The 16,079-nt window shown below is 39.2% G+C and overlaps 1 protein-coding gene across 2 annotated transcripts in view; it reads right to left on the bottom strand.

Annotated features, from left to right (window-relative positions):
• The window catches only part of HMCN1 (hemicentin 1), a 354,179-nt gene that overhangs the window by 193,512 nt on the left and 144,588 nt on the right, over positions 1-16,079 (bottom strand). For both annotated transcript variants that reach the window (XM_006267576.4, XM_019500190.2), the window contains exons 12-18: positions 10,875-11,016; positions 10,666-10,793; positions 8,574-8,687; positions 7,445-7,603; positions 6,407-6,601; positions 5,530-5,628; positions 3,295-3,422 (exon numbers count right to left, since the gene is read on the bottom strand). In XM_006267576.4, the coding sequence (XP_006267638.2) occupies positions 3,295-3,422; positions 5,530-5,628; positions 6,407-6,601; positions 7,445-7,603; positions 8,574-8,687; positions 10,666-10,793; positions 10,875-11,016 (965 nt within the window). The remainder of the gene's footprint in view (positions 1-3,294; positions 3,423-5,529; positions 5,629-6,406; positions 6,602-7,444; positions 7,604-8,573; positions 8,688-10,665; positions 10,794-10,874; positions 11,017-16,079) is intronic.

The following is a 16,079-nucleotide window of genomic DNA, read 5'->3' as shown; positions in this document are numbered from 1 at the left end:
GTACCTGAGATATATAGATAACATCTTCATCATTTGGCCTTTAAACATGCATCGACACTCACCAACCTCATCATTAGAAGTAAACTTCCTATGGTCCAAAGGACACCGAGTGGATCCAGGCAATGCCGGGACAAAATATGTAAAACCTGCCAACACATCTCCAATATTCCCACAATAACTATACCCCACAACAAAACCATTACCATTCCTGGATCTTACACTTGCACCTCCAAAAATGTAATACATCTCATCCAGTACACTAAATGCCAGGATGGAAAATATGTAAGAGAAACCAAACAACAACTATGTACCAGAATGAACACCCACCAAAAATATCTATCAAAGATAAAAATACCCAACCACCTGTGGGTCCCCACTTCTCACAAGATAACCACTCTCTCTCAAATCTCTGTTCTAATCTTCAAAGGGAATTTACAAGCCTATGAACTTCACTTCATAGATCTACTGGATACAAAAAATCATGGACTAAATATAGACATTGGATTTATGGCACATTATAACCTGCCTGCCATCTGATAACCCTAGGTTACCTGTCTTCATTTTACCATCTACATTCTTCCCCCTTTCCCCGCCCTCTTACTCATCTCATGCCTATCATCTCCCAGGGCGTCTGATCCTCACTGCCACACATTTGCATTTTCACAGATCTTTATTTTGCATACTGGCTTCCATTCCACCCAGGAGAGCACACAAAGAAACAACAAATGTTCCCTATGCCTGAAGAAGGGTGTTTGTACCCAAAAGCTTGCTAAGAACAATTTTTCCAACTATTTAGTTGGTCTAATAAAAGATAGCACATCTACTCAAAGAACCAGGTCTGCCAGGGATCTTAGTATGGCATTTGTGGCTCTCTGGAGGTTTATTTACACAGCAAATGCAGTGTCACTGCATATGGACTCCTCTTACATGCAGGCATTGTAAACTCATCTCAGTATGCTTCTAAGAAGAGTGAAGACTATATGTCTTCATGTTTCAATGCATGCTCAGAGAAGAAGCCACTGACATTTTAAAAAGCCTTAAAAAGACTAAGGAGAAGTTTCAAAAAGGAGAAGGAAGAAAAAGTATTTTTCATTTTCTAGGATTTAAATCTGTACATTTCATTTATTATATTGTATGAACCTCACTTTGGAGATGGAGGATGCCACTACAGAATTTGGAACTTAAGTGGATAAAACAGAGGTCAAGGAGCAAATCCCACATCTTATGGTTCCCAGATCTTGCACAGAGAACAGTGTCTCACCTTTCCTTAGCAAACTTTGGGGCTTCAAATTTCCTTGCATGCATAATCCAGCAGTAATTGCACAAATAGGGGTTACCAGCTCTAAGTACAGATTTTGCAGGAGCATAAGAATGACAGCTGCCCAGTTGCTGCTGCCACCTAGGGTGCAGAAACTGCTTGTTGCAGTTCTGGAATCTAAGCTTAGAAAGTCATATTAAAATTATCTCCGATGGTCACTTAGAAACCTGCTGGAAGCTTCCAGAGCAGGGAGGAAAAAAGCATCATTTTATTAGGGCAATATTAAAGGAAGATTTAGCTGTTTAGGGCTGTTTCTCTAGAGTATTTCCATAACATTGCTGTGGGCCTAAGGCAGGCATTTCCTGCACTCAGAAATCCAAATAAACCCTATTCATAGTTCTTTAAAACACATAGTTTAATAGTCTACCTACAACATGTTCTTTTGGATACAGCTGACAGTGGTACATGTTTCATTGTAGGCAACTGACCTCAATATCCAACAAGTTGTAGGAAGGTATAATAGCACCATGATTCCATTACAGATGTTGTCATTACTAATTTTAACTCATCAGCAGAACCAAATTTGCTGACATTCTTGTCACTCCCGTTTCAATCACCCACTTCATTTCCACTCCAATGACAACCCAAGCCTCAAAAAAAAATCACACAAATATTCCAATGCTTCTATCCATACTATCCATTTCACATGAACCTGCCTTCCGTGCAAAGATACGGAAGTCCACTCCCTTCTTCTGTTTCAAGCCCTTTCTCAAGATTCACAGCTAACATATGTCTATAGGTTACCAAAAAATTATTGACAATAAGTATGTCAGGCAAATAGGAACAGTCACCACTTAACTGAATTTTATTTTGAGTAAATCTTTAAAAAAATGAGAATGTCTAATCATAAAATCATTAGAGAACTAATAGTATCCGTCTTCCTCCTTCTGTCCAGACACTTCTATATGGTCATACTGCAACTGGTACAAAGGGACCTGGACTTTCTTGGAGCCTTGGGTTACCATAAATAATAAATCACAACAATTTAAAATAAGTGGAAGTAAATTCATATCTCTGTTTGTTTGTGGACACACAAACATACATTCACATAGTATAACTTTCTTTAATATGCACAATGCTTACCCATGTACTTGTCTCAAGATTGATAAAGGTCAAATATTTAAAAAATGTAAAATGTATTTAATACAAAATATATTAAGGCCTAAATGTATTATAATATCTTAAAATATTTAACCTTCTTTCTGGGTGTTCCTGCCAGAATGGGAGCAAGCGCAAGAGGAGCGAACTCTCCCACTGCCACCATGGCTGCTGTCCCTTGCTGAGCCCAGCTGCAGCTGCTCTGGAAATCCTCTCCAAACAACCCCCTCAAACCATAACACTCCCAGTTCATTTCACAGTGCGGACAGGCTCCAGAGCCACAGTAGCTGAACTCAGAAGAAGACAACAGCAGGTGGGTTCACTGATCTGCACTTGCTCCCAGGCTGGCAGGAGACACTGTGGGGGATCAGGCATAGAGGAAGAACCTGCCTGCTGCCACCACTGCTGCCATTGTTTTCAGATGGAGCAGGCAGGAGTGACTCTGGTGCACTGTCCCTCCACCCCCCCATCAGCTGGGAACAGTGGGATCAGTGAGGACCATGGCAGCCTCTGCTGCTGAGGATGGAGAGAAAGAGAGGTGATATTGTGACTGGGGGGACAGCAGACAGGATTTTACCTGATTTGGGGATTTAAAAAAATCCCTGCTGCTGCTCTTGGTGTGGCCTGAAAAGGGGGGTGTTCACACCACTGCACCCCCTTTGGATCTATCCCTGGGTGCATGGAAGCCTTGTGTAATCAGTGCCTTTACTGGTAGAATGCAAATTGTTTATTTAAAACTCCTTTTCCCATTCAAAAATTTAATTTCTTAAGCAGGTACATTATTATACATTACTAAGTAGGTTAACTGCAGATTTTTCTCTATGTCAACAAATTTGAAACTACAAGACTGTACCAAAATATTTTAAAAGAATTCTTACCACCATACTGTTTTTAATCCACCTCCGTTCTGGAATGGGGTTTCCAGCCAGAAGTACACAAGGCACAGTAAGCTGCTGTCCTTCAATTACATTGGCTACTGCTGGGCTCATTCCAATTAGAGGGGCAACTTAAAAAATTAGAAGCGATATTTCAGTATTTCCATATGCTCATAATAAATCAAAACTAATGTTCTCTGCCATCGTTATCACTAATATTTACAATGGTGCATAGAACAGGTTCCACCCTACACAAGACTCAACAAACACAGGGTCCAAAATAATCCCTTTCCCAGAGACTTTACAATGTAAATAGACAAGATGGACAAAAGGAGTCAACAATATGAAAGCCAGCAAAAGGCATGTAAGGGCTACTTTTTTTTTCTTTTTTGAGGGTGGGTTGTAGCCAGGAGCTGACTGCTTAAATAGATAGACAAAGTAAGAAATAAGGGACAATGACAGTTTGTTAGGAGAATGGTTCAAGGGAACGACCAACCAGCAAAAGATGAAGATTATCTAGCCAAATCTGTATACATTTACTCCCTTTTGGGCTTTATCTTGCACTTTCAGCACACACAAAAATCCCATTGAAATCAATCTGTTTTTACCTCTTTTTGCTGGCACAAATTTTAGGGACTGAAATAGCTAGTCAGTTAAGGCAATGACCAAGTGATGGCTATTCTTCTAGGCACAAGGATTTTAGGTCTTATGAAAAGGTCAACAGCTTGGCTGAGAGTCTGGAATGCCCCAAAACATCTAACGCAGACCTTACCAGTGCATAAGCTGCTGTACTTGTCTTTGGTTTATAAACTTACTTTTGAAAGCAGAGACTGGATAGCTGCTAGCATATGAATGAACAGATTCCTAACATATGGTTCAAGATACAAAATACTTTCTTGGATGGGTATGAGGACACTCTCTATTTCCTTTCTCCCATAAATGTATGCATATCACAGCACTATGGTCCAATTATTTTCATTCCCACTATCCAACTGAAATGAAATCATTTATTTATATTAAATTCTTGTCCAAGCTCTTGATTTACTGCCTTGATTTATTACAGAGATTTACACTTTAATTATATCTGCAAATTCCCCAGAACACTCTCCCTGCTACTTTATATTTTTAAGATGAACTGTGGTGGGAAACACCTCCCATCTCTCTCTGCAAAATGTTTTTATGGTGAAGATTTTTCTGCTTTTTACAAGTCCCCCTAAGAACAGCAGGAGAAACAAAAATAAATATTGTTTTGAATGTCCATTTTGTTAAATGTAGCTGAAACTTGTCTTACAGTCTTCAAGACTCCAGCAAGTCACAAGGTGATTAAAATGTCTTAATACACAAAACTTGGTGGTTTGGATTTACATTTTTCCTTGCAAGTCTCTTCTGTTTCAGTTAGTGAAGTGGGTGCTTGCATAAAATCAATAAAATATCCAACGCATATGAACATATCCTATTTACTTATTAGGGTTGTACGAAGCTTTGGTTGCTGATTCGATTCAGCAGAGATTTGGCCCAATTCAGTGGCCAAATCTCAAAATCAGAATCGAATCAGGAGACTCTTTAATCTCTCCTAATTGAATCAGAACCCTCCAAAATTGATTTGAAGAGATTCGGAAAGATTCGACAATTCGGATATAGACACAGCTTTAAATGTTTTTTCTATATACCTCAAGGTACCAGGCAGTTCGTGAATGCTGAGATAGTGGGTCGGATGGAGTGTCCCACAGGAGCACTGGGAACCACCCCGCGCACTTGGCAGCAAACCCGGAAGTGGACCAGATGCACTTCCGATCCATGTCTGGGTTTGCCACCGAGCACGCAGGGGAGCCCCCTACACTCCTGTGGGACGCTCCATCCACCCCAGCATCGCAACGTTCATGAGCCGCGCCTGGTACCTTGAGGTATGTAGAAAAAACATTTAAAGCTTTGTCTATGGCCAAATCGCTGATTCTCTGAATCAGCATTGAGTCTTCAGATTTGGATTTGGCCAAATCGAATCGGGACAGTGATCTGAATCAACAAATTGAATCACTGATCCTGATTTGGGCCGAATCCGAATCGAATATGGCCCATTTCATGCACCCCTATTGCTTATATGAATTTTATCAAATGAATTCAGGAATATGGTTTGGGTTCATCTGGAATGGAGAAATGGTTACACATATCCAGGTATAGAACTGGTATAGAATCCTTTATTGATTTTAGATTGTACATCCAGTAAGTTAACTGCCTTACCCAGTCCTGTTACTGTTACAGTGGCCGGCTGTGACTGAATCTTTCCAAACTGATTTTCAGCTTCACAGATATAAGTTCCTTCATCACTGACCCACAAATCTGAAAAGAGATGAAAAGGAGGAGGGAAAAATAAATTGCAGAGTTTTAAACTATTTTATGCCAGAGTCTGTAACACAAAAATAACCTGTGTGCATATCTTTCAATTTTAATACCATTTTGCTTTACAAATCCTTGCCATTGGTCATAATGGAGGAGTAATGTACATGGAAAAGAACTTGTATAATTATGTCCATATTATGTTTACATAACAGTTATTATCCTAAAGGATTTAGTGAAATTCACATACAGTATTCATATACAGGAATCATTTTGCCCACCCAGATTACTATGTCTATGAGGAAACAAGACATCTGTTTAATAACACAGAACATATTCTGGAACTATTTAGTACAGGGAGTAAAGAATACTACTGCCAAGTAAAATTGTAAGGAAAAATTAAGTAGGCAAAATGTACAGTAATTAGACAAATTAGGACTTGGCTAGAACAATGGGTTTAACATCCCTTCCCTCACAGAAGATTCCAAGGGACCTTAGTGTCAACAAGTGGCAAAGGGCAAAGCCAAGGCGAATTTAAATTTCCCCCAAAATTCTGGACTTCTGACAATGACTTTATTCTTACTCAAATACACTGAAATTCAAACCGTAACTGAAGTGTATGTCATCAGGAACTATGGTATCAGATATCTCAGCTGTGTTGCCAAAGTGATATTTTCACAAAGATTAATGAATGCTAGAGTAATGGAATAATGTAGATAAAGGCATTTCATGGAGCATATTTCTCTATGATCTCTTGTCCTTATAGATTTTGTCTACGTACTGGTAATAGACAGGGCTCCTGTTCTGAGCTGGCTGATGGAACTAATAGCAAAGGGTCTCGAGAAAAGGGGAGCACCATCCAGTCGCCTCCATTTAACCTTTGGTTCTGGGTAACCATGAACATAGCAAGGCAATGTCACATTTGAGCCAATATCAACAGATTCATCACTAGGCTCCTGTGTGAAAACTGGAGAAGCTGAAACAGATGGACAATAATGAAACAGAAGACAATAATTAAATAGGAAAACAACATGTCATTACTATTCTCCCTGCAATTTAGGCTAAAATAAAATTTTATTTCCTGTTATGTAGCACCACTTAATATCCAATTACTTAATTTAGCAAATCCTTGCAACTGTCATCTTCCATCAGTACTTACTTTAGGGGTGATCAAAAACATGCCACGGACCTCCCTGAAGCAAGAACAGACAAAGGCACTGTTTCAAGGAGCATACATACTAAAACCTTGGACCTGTAGGTTCCACCATATGCCTGGGCCTACAAGCATCATCAGTGACTGAAGTAGGGCTCCATGTGGACATGAGGATTTACTACCATGGTTACTCAATGGACTGGGAACTCAATTCAGTATGACATAACAAGTCAGGGTCACAGGTATGTAAAAGGGTCAGTTGAAGCAGATAGGAGGGACAAGGGTAATAATAATTTTATATGGCTACTCAGCTCAGTATAGCATATCTTCTTTATATATATCCTATATAGCTGCAATACATTAAAAAAATGTCCTTATGCTATATAAGCATTTCAAATGAAGGGAGGGAAAAGAAAAGCTAGATAAATATGAATGAAGTGAGGTATATGATTTGGTGAGTCACTCCATAGTGAACATTTAAGCAAAAGGAGCTGTATGAAAAATGACAAAGACACATTGTGAGACGAAGCTGATCTATTTGATAGACTGGAAGGTTAAGTAACTTGCACAGCTCTTCACTAATAATCGAGTTATCTGTCACTCCAATGGCGTGAAACAGAAATATTTAAATCCTGGGCATTTTGCTTTTGGACACAGAATACTTACAGCCAACATCTAGAGTTATCTTCCCAGATGCAATTCCTGCATCATTGGTAGCCATGCAGGTATAATCACCAGCATCCAAATCCTGTGTTTCTTGGATTTTCAGGAGGCCCCGATATGTATCAATAGTAAGAAATGCTGATACCCTCAATTCTAGGTCACCTAGGTTCAGACAGAATACTATGAACTAGCATGGAGAATTTCCAAAATAAAATCAAATGAAGCTGTCACCTAATCAGAGTGATATCATATATGACTGTATTTAAGGATGTACCTAGAGCCCTGTTTCTATTCAACAGAGAATGAGAACATCCACTATTACATTACATAGGATATTAAAAAAAACATTCTATATATACCCTAAGAGTTTAGGGCACAAGCTAACCACTAACTGAGTGTGGTTAGGAAGAAACTTCCAATATGGGCAGGTTTTTCCAGAACAGTCCACACTAAGAGTTTTTATGCTTCACTCTGATGCACCTGGAATGGGTCACTATCAAAGATGGGATACTGGATTAGATGGACTATTGGTCTGATCTTTTCAGGAATACTGTGATTCTAGAAACCACTCCGGGTTAGTTGAAGCAACATCTGGTACACAGCCAATATACAAGTGCAGGCAGGAGTTAATCTTTTCTCAAGGAGTGTAGGTTCAGTTTTCAAGAAGGAGAGAGGCCCTCATTTAGCAATATGATGACGCCCAGTGTGCTGGTTGCCGATCTCCTCCACACTCTAAGGAACAGGTTGTAATGGGCACCTTTAAATTTGGGTGGAAGGTGAAGGGATTCATTGGCCTTTGTATAGGAATTCAAGGAACCATGCAGTTACTAAGCATAGAAGACATGGTTTGAGATTTTAGTAACATTCTATAAAGTAAAAAGGCTACTATTTAGCAAACAAGAGGCTTGACTCTATTCGTTTAACTGATTTGACATCAAAGTAACTTATTAATAGAGTGAAAAAGTAAGTCCTACAGCTGCATCAACAAGGTTAGAACCTCATGGGTCAGGTACTACTTGAATAATAAGTTAGCTTTGGGGGACCATAAAAACATGCTTAGTAATTGGTTAAAATACTATTGTTTAAATAAATAAAACAAACAAATGGACATGGATGGATAGAAAAATTGCACCTTTAAACCACCTAACTTGAGGAGGTGGGACTCCAGTGGCTTTACATTCCATTACTGTTGTGTCTCCAAGAGCAACCAGAATTTCACTTTGAATCACAGTAAGCTTTGGGCCCTCTGAAAAGAAACAAAATACTAGAGAACATTTTAAACAAGCAAAACAAAAACAAGACTATTTACAACATACCTTTATTTAAATCATGGTGGGGTCTACTACTCTCTTGCTACAAAACATCTTAATAAAAGTTGGGCCAACTTGAGAATGTTATGTGATCTTTAACACAAAACATTGGGAAGCAAGATAAGGAGGACACTGGAATGGCCAAAGCAACTAAAAGGTAAGAGTAGTATTAAGAAATTAGAAATAAGAACTTGGAGGACTGGATGATCCAGGGAAAGTAGAAGAATTCAGAGATGCTCAGTCTGCTTCAAACATTTTAATAATTCTTAGCAGATTTCCATTATTTATTGTGTATTACTGTCATGCCTAAAGGATCCGGTCAGAATTAGGGTTCCATTGTGCTAGAAACACTATAACATTGTACAATGGTGATTCCTGCCCAAAAAGCTGCTTCAAGGAGATTAGTGATCAAATATGAAGTGAGATTAGGGAAGAATAGAATCAAATACATGAAATTTAAAGAACTGAAAAAAGGTTAGAACTCAGTTGTGGACATATTCTTCTAGTAGGTCTAAGCTCACCACAAGTTAGCAGTGTTCATTGCTTAACTGCAGTCACAGCACAGCATAGACATGCCCAAGCTGGCTTTAAACTAGGTAGTTTGGTTATCATTCACAAACTATCTGTGGCAGCAAGAGCTCAGAATGGACCACTTCACCTTGGTTACTGAGTATACTTTAGAGTATGCTCTGGGCTCTGAAGGCACTTACACACATGCAGGGAGGCTGCTTCAATGCTCTGTAAATCCAGCATATTGGAGAAAACTCAATTAATCAATTCTGCCAGAGTGTGGAAATTAACATCCTCCAGCAGCCTCTGGGGTCATGTGCATCAATGTCTCCATGCTGAAAAATGGTGGTGGGGTGCTTTGAACTAAAGCTCATTGAACAAGCTTTACTTCAAAGTGCCCCGCTGCCAGTTTATCAGCATGGGAATACTGATATACGTGACACTCGGGTGCTTTTAATTAGTGTGGCTCGCTAATTAAAAGTGCCCCCACCTCCTTGGGGATTTCTATAAATGCCCTAAGCTCCTACTGCTAAACTGCTTACAGGACCCAAACTACTTTGTTTAAAGTTAACATGGGTATTTCTGTACTACACTGAAATCAGTGCTGTGGCTACAGTGGAGATAAGTGGAGATCTAGCACATCATCTTATTTCTCATGTAGCCTTCAATAAATATTAAAAGTAACTAGCTATCTCAATAAAGTTAAACAGGGCATGTCTATGAGATATTTACTATGTAGTTGACATATTAGCTGCACAGTAAATGTCTTGGTGTCTTCACATGTGCCCTTATTAGGCTAAAGTAAACTATTTACTCTGCAGCAGAATAGTCCTTGTAAATACAAATACTTGTAAATACAAGTACTATCCTGCTGCAGAGTAAAAAGAACCTCTGCAGCAGTGCATGTGTAGATGCTGCAGGGGCTGGCTAGGGCCCAAAGGTGCTTCAGTGTGGGGGCTGCTGGCTGGCTAGCCCCGCACTGAAGCTCCCTCATGCCCCAGCCAGCCCCTCCACAGTACACTGAGCTGAGGGGAACAGCTCTGGGCTCTGGGCTGACCCCACCCAGGCCTCTGCCAGCCAGGGCGGCTCCACCCCAACTGCACATGCTGCATCTAAATAACCTACAGTTTATTGCTCCAGAATGAATTGGCCCATGTTCAAATGGCATGCCCAGGAGCAATAAACTCTCCAATTTATTCAGGCACCATAATAGCATGTGTAGATACATCCATAGAACACTACAATTTTCTTAATTTTTACAAACATTTCAATATTTTGGTTTGAAATTTCATATCTATGAAAATTTCTGGGCTCTACTAACTGAGCATTATCCAATATTTTTCCTCAGATTATCTGTTTGCTTGGGGTTTTTTTTATAGATTTGCTGTCTCTTGTGATACTTGCCAATATATGTGAGAGTAGAAGTCTCTCTCTCTGTCCCAGCTGAGTTACTAGCCAAGCAACCATAAAGTCCTGCATCTTTTGGAATCGCCCTTTTGATTATCAAGGTGCCTTCTGGAATGAACCTATACCTGTGAATAAACAAAAATTCAGCTGTCACTAAGAAAACAGTAAAATAGAAAAGAGAAAGGGCAAAAAGCCCAGCACCCTACCTGTTTGAGCCAATAATGAACATGTCATTGTGTGTCCAGACTATTGTTGGCTTTGGATAACCTGTTGCAGAACACCGGATAGACACCTCAGAGCCAGTGGTAAATGACTGATTCTTAGGTGAAATGACAACTTTAGGCGGTTCTGTAAAAAAAGCCAAAATAAAGAAAATGAACAAATGAAATATGCTGAACATGGATAAGGCTCACGTTTGTAGCCAGTAAACAAATCTTAAAAATAATCTTGATCTTGAAAATAACCAATTTAATACAATTTTCAGAAACACATTTCAATGGTGAAAAACAAAATGTTTTCCCCTATCTTCTCTTTTCAAAAATGTGATAATGTTCAGAAATGCATGGCAAAGTTATGAAAGAATATTTATACTTTTCAAGCAGCAACTCATTAGAGATAGTGCCATTTATAAAAATCCTTTTTATTTAGAGTGGTGGTCAAAATGCTTTAATACTTCATATTCTTTGCATTACAGATAGCATAGTTTAAACAGCTTCTACTCCAATTATATACTTGTCTGGCAGAAAATATGCTCGACTTGAGGAGAAAGTAGTACTAGAGATAGTGTTTTGATTAAAAGGGAAAAATAAACTACCATATCCATGTACTTTAAATTTGCTTTAGAATGTGCTCAGCCAAACTTGAATGCAAGAGCACAAGTTTCAATGCAAAGCCAAACCTGAGCCAGGTTCATCAATAAAATTCACTGAGGTTCACAAATCTGGATTGAGCTATGAGCAAGCTGTGCCAAGTTTGGATGGAAACGATGAGAAATTCTGTTGTTTCACATGGCTTCAACTCAAACCAGAAGAACTTAGTGGCTTAATTAAGTTGTGAGTGTTTGTTCAAACTGAGATGACAGCAGCCCGTAACCTCAGAGGTCGATGCAATTCGGATATTAAGGTGAAAGTGAACTTCAAAAGTCAGTTACAAAATTCCAGATGTACATTGCTAGGAGAATTGATTTTCAGTTTAAACTGAGATATTGGAGACATAGGTTCTCACTAAGGATCACATGCTAAATATGTATAGCACACTGGTGTGATGACATCATCTTTTTGGGAGAGGGTGGGGTGTGTTTGGGAAGTGTGAGTGTATGTGGAATATTGCTGACCATTAAAGTTGAAGAACAAAAGACAGAGCAAAAAAGGTTGGGTTTTTTTTAATCATCTGGGACTCAGCCTATTCTAAAGTGACTATAAGATACTAAATCATTAAGGGAATTTAACAGCACCATTCTCATAGTCCTAGTGTTTATCATATTTTTTTAATGTACAAAGTGATAGTTTACAAAGTAAATACAGTGTGATACAGGGCTTGGATCTGTGGCAGATCTGTATGCACATGTCCTACAGACTTCAGTGAGAGTTCACCATGTTAAGAGACAGCAAAACCAGACAGAAGATTTTGGTATATTTTTCTTGTTGTTCCTGCTGGAATTAAAATACAGGATCATAGAAAAGTAGGGCTGGAAGGGGCCTCACAAAATCATCTGGTCCAAAACCCTGCTCAAGTCAAGAACATCCCTTACTAAACCATCCCAGCCAAATGTCTGCCCAACCTGCTCTTGAAAATTTCCAAAGATAAAGATTCCACAATTTCCCTAGGTAGCTTGTTCCAGTACTTGTCCACCCTCCTAGTCAGGAAGTTCCTCCTAATCTCCAAACTAAATTCCCCTGCTGAATCTTGAGGCCATTACTCCTATTCCTGTCACTTAGGCCAGAGATAATAGCCCATCGCCATTCTCTGTAATTGCCCTTCAAGTATTTGAAGACTATTGTCAAATTCCCCTTCCGTTTTCTCTTCTCTAGGCTACATAACCCATTTTTTTTTAGCTTTTCCTCATAAGTCTTTCCTCCCAGACCTCTAATCATTTTCATTGCTCTCCTTAGGACTCTCCAAACTGTCCACATCCTTCTTGAGGCATGTGGCACAAAACTGGATACAGTACTCCAGGTAAGGCCTCAACAGTGCTGAATCACTTTCCTTTATTTGCAAGTGACAGTTTCATAGATTCATAGATGTTAGGGTCAGAAGGGACCTCAGTAGGTCATCACGTCTGACCTCCTGCCCTGGGCAGGAAAGAGCGCTGGAGTCAGATGACCCCAGCTAGGTGCTTATCCAGTCTCTTCTTGAAGACCCCTAAGGTAAGGGAGAGCACCTCCCTTGGAAGCCCATTCCAGATTCTGGCAACCCTTACTGCAAAGAAGTTCTGTCTAATGTCCAACCTAAATCTGTTCTCTGTCAATTTGTGTCCACTGTTCCTAGTTACTCCAGGGGGTGCCCTAGTAAATAGAGCATCTCCTATTCCCTGCTGCCTTCCCCTGATGAATTTATAGGCAGCCACAAGATCACCTCTCAAACTTCTCTTGCGAAGACTAAAGAGATCTAGGTCCCTCAGTCTCCCCTCGTAGGGCCTTGCCTGCAGGCCTCTGACCATATGAGTGGCCCTCCTCTGAACCCTCTCAAGATTCTCCACATCTCTCTTGAAGTGCAGCGCCCAAAACTGGATGCAGTACTCCAACTGCAGCCTGACCTGTACCGCATAGAGGGGAAGCATCATTTCCCTGGACCCACTCGTCATACATCTGCTAATGCATGATACAGTGTGGTTAGCTTTGTTGCTCACTTTGTCACACTGACAACTCATGTTCATCTTGGAGTCAACTATGACTCCAAGATCCCTTTCCGCTGCTGTGCTGCTGAGAAGGTCATCCCCCCACATGTAAGTGTGTTGGTGATTCTTTTTGCCCAGGTGCAGCACTTTGCACTTGTTGAATTGCATCCTATTTCATTCTGCCCATTTTTCCAACCTATCCAGATCCGCCTGAATCCATTCCCTACTCTCTGGTGCTGTTATTATAACCCAGTATGTTGTTGGTTTTCTTTTCTTTTTTTCTTTCTTTTTTTTTTTTTGCAAGAAGAGCTCACTGTTTGCTCATATTCAGCTTATGGTCCACTGTAACCCCCTAGGTCCTCGACAGTGCTGCAGCCTAGGCAATCATTCCCTAGTCTGTATTTGTGCAAACAATGATGATATACAAGTTGTATGATTGCTATATCTCTCTCTAGATTTATCACTGGAAATCCCCATTTTCCTCCCACAATTAACTTGTGATAATGCCAAAAGAAACATTTTACAGGAAAAAACTCTTTTCCTGGAATAGCCTCTTTCTTGACCGATTATTTGATTATTAGTATGTATTATTTGTCTTACTCCATTCTCCTATCAAGAAAAAAGGAGTAGCATCATATATTTCCTTGCATGGCAAAAATGATATGTCAGTCCTCCTATTCATACTAAAATCTTGAGAGATAAATGCACATAGTTTCTATCTTCTAGCATTCCATATCCACTCAAAAGATAGTAAGGTCAAGTTATTAGAGTTCATGTAGGTCTCAGATTAAATATTGTGATGAAGCCCTGTGATATAGGATATACAATCCTGGCCATTTTCTGTAATATTTTTCTTAAATAATGATAGCTATGAGAGCTTTTCCATGCTCTCAGCACTTTTCAGTCAAATCTCAATAGGTTTTTTCAAACTGAAAAACTGTTTTTATTAATTTATAAAAGGAAAATATGATTTAGAGAAATTATTCAGAAATTATATAGCAAATTCAAGCAATAACTTAGAATACCAGGAGGCTTCCTTAGCAACTATTTGCATTTTACATAAAGCAGTTCATCAGGAATGTTACATGTTTTGGATAACAGGGGTCAGCAAGGCCATAAGTATTATTAGTTAAGCCAACTCCTACCTTGCATAACACAGGGTCCATACCTGTTACAGACAGATGATATTCCTTGCCCAATCTGGGTTGTAAATGTTAGCTTACTAAGTCACTACTGCAAGTCAGGAGTTATATAAAAATACTATTTTTATTATTGCTACTATCTGTAATGATTATAAATGCTTTATAATTATGCATTATAAATTATTATAATGACTGCATCCCCACATGCAGGCACTTGTGGTTTGTGGCACCACAAACCTCTTGTGGTGCCACAAACCACATGTGGAACATTAAAATGTGCCCTGTGCTGTTAATTTGCAGTGCAGGAGAAAGATTTACTACCAGAATTTCCCAGTAGCAAAAAAAATTTAAAAAAACAGGAAAAAAGGTGGCACAGAGTACACAAAAATAGCATGAGCCAGAAGAAACAGAAGCTTGGTCCTCCAGTGAGATGCTCACCTTTAACCAGTATTCTTCACCTATAATAAATGTTGTTTTGAGTTGTATGTGAAATTTCAGGTCTTTCATTATTTTATACAAATCAATTTGCTGTTATAATACCAGTAAGGAAATAGCCCTTCCTGTAATGCTTTGTGATTTAGACACAGCTTGGTGTGGTGTGGTGTGTTGGTCAGAGTAGAAAAATTGCAGTCCGGCCCTCCTGATTTCATTCCCAACCAATGACTCAACTGTCATGTACAAGCTGTTGGCACTGGATTTATGACCATTGTTCTAATGTTTATCTTCTTTACCTACATGCCACTTCCCAAAAGCAAACCTCTAAATACCATTTTCTAGCCATTACAAGTAGGTAGCTACATTTTCAAAGAAAACTAAAATGGAGGAGTAGCTAACTTACATGGGCACTCGCAAAAAAATGGGACATATCTGTAATTATGCAAATTCTTCTTAACTGTTTTACATGAACCTCTGGTTTCCTTTCTTAAAGTTTTGGCCCTGATCCTCTCACCTTTTCAGTTGAAACATCTGTAGAACAGATATAGTAACAACTGACACACCAAGGGTATTGTAAAGTCAGAGTTTTCTGAGATCATGGAATGAAAACACACCATTCAAAGGCAAAGCAGTAGTACTAACAGAGTCTGGAATTAAATCCAGACACAAGAGAGAAACAAAATGGATGTATATTCTGAAGTGATTCATGATGTGCAAAGTTTCCTCAGATATTTTTATTTTGTTTTAAATATTGCCAAGAGAGACTGGGAGATATTCTGAATGCTTTGGTTTTGAAGAAGATCTATTCTCGTGTTGATATTAGGAAATTCTGTGTTTGGCTCAACCGGTAAGTACACATTGTGCTTTGACAACACATCACTGATAATATAGTCTTTTCAGCACAGCAATATTATTTTTATTATACAGGGAAAAGATAAAAAGTAACAGACTATACTCAGTATACTTCCTGAATTCTATTGGTTTGTCTTGTGGAGAAG

This window comes from Alligator mississippiensis, chromosome 5 (genome assembly GCF_030867095.1).
Source record: "Alligator mississippiensis isolate rAllMis1 chromosome 5, rAllMis1, whole genome shotgun sequence".
Taxonomy (NCBI): Eukaryota; Metazoa; Chordata; order Crocodylia; family Alligatoridae; genus Alligator; species Alligator mississippiensis.
The sequence above is the reverse complement of the archived record's forward strand: the minus strand, read 5'-3'. Positions and strand labels throughout refer to the sequence as shown.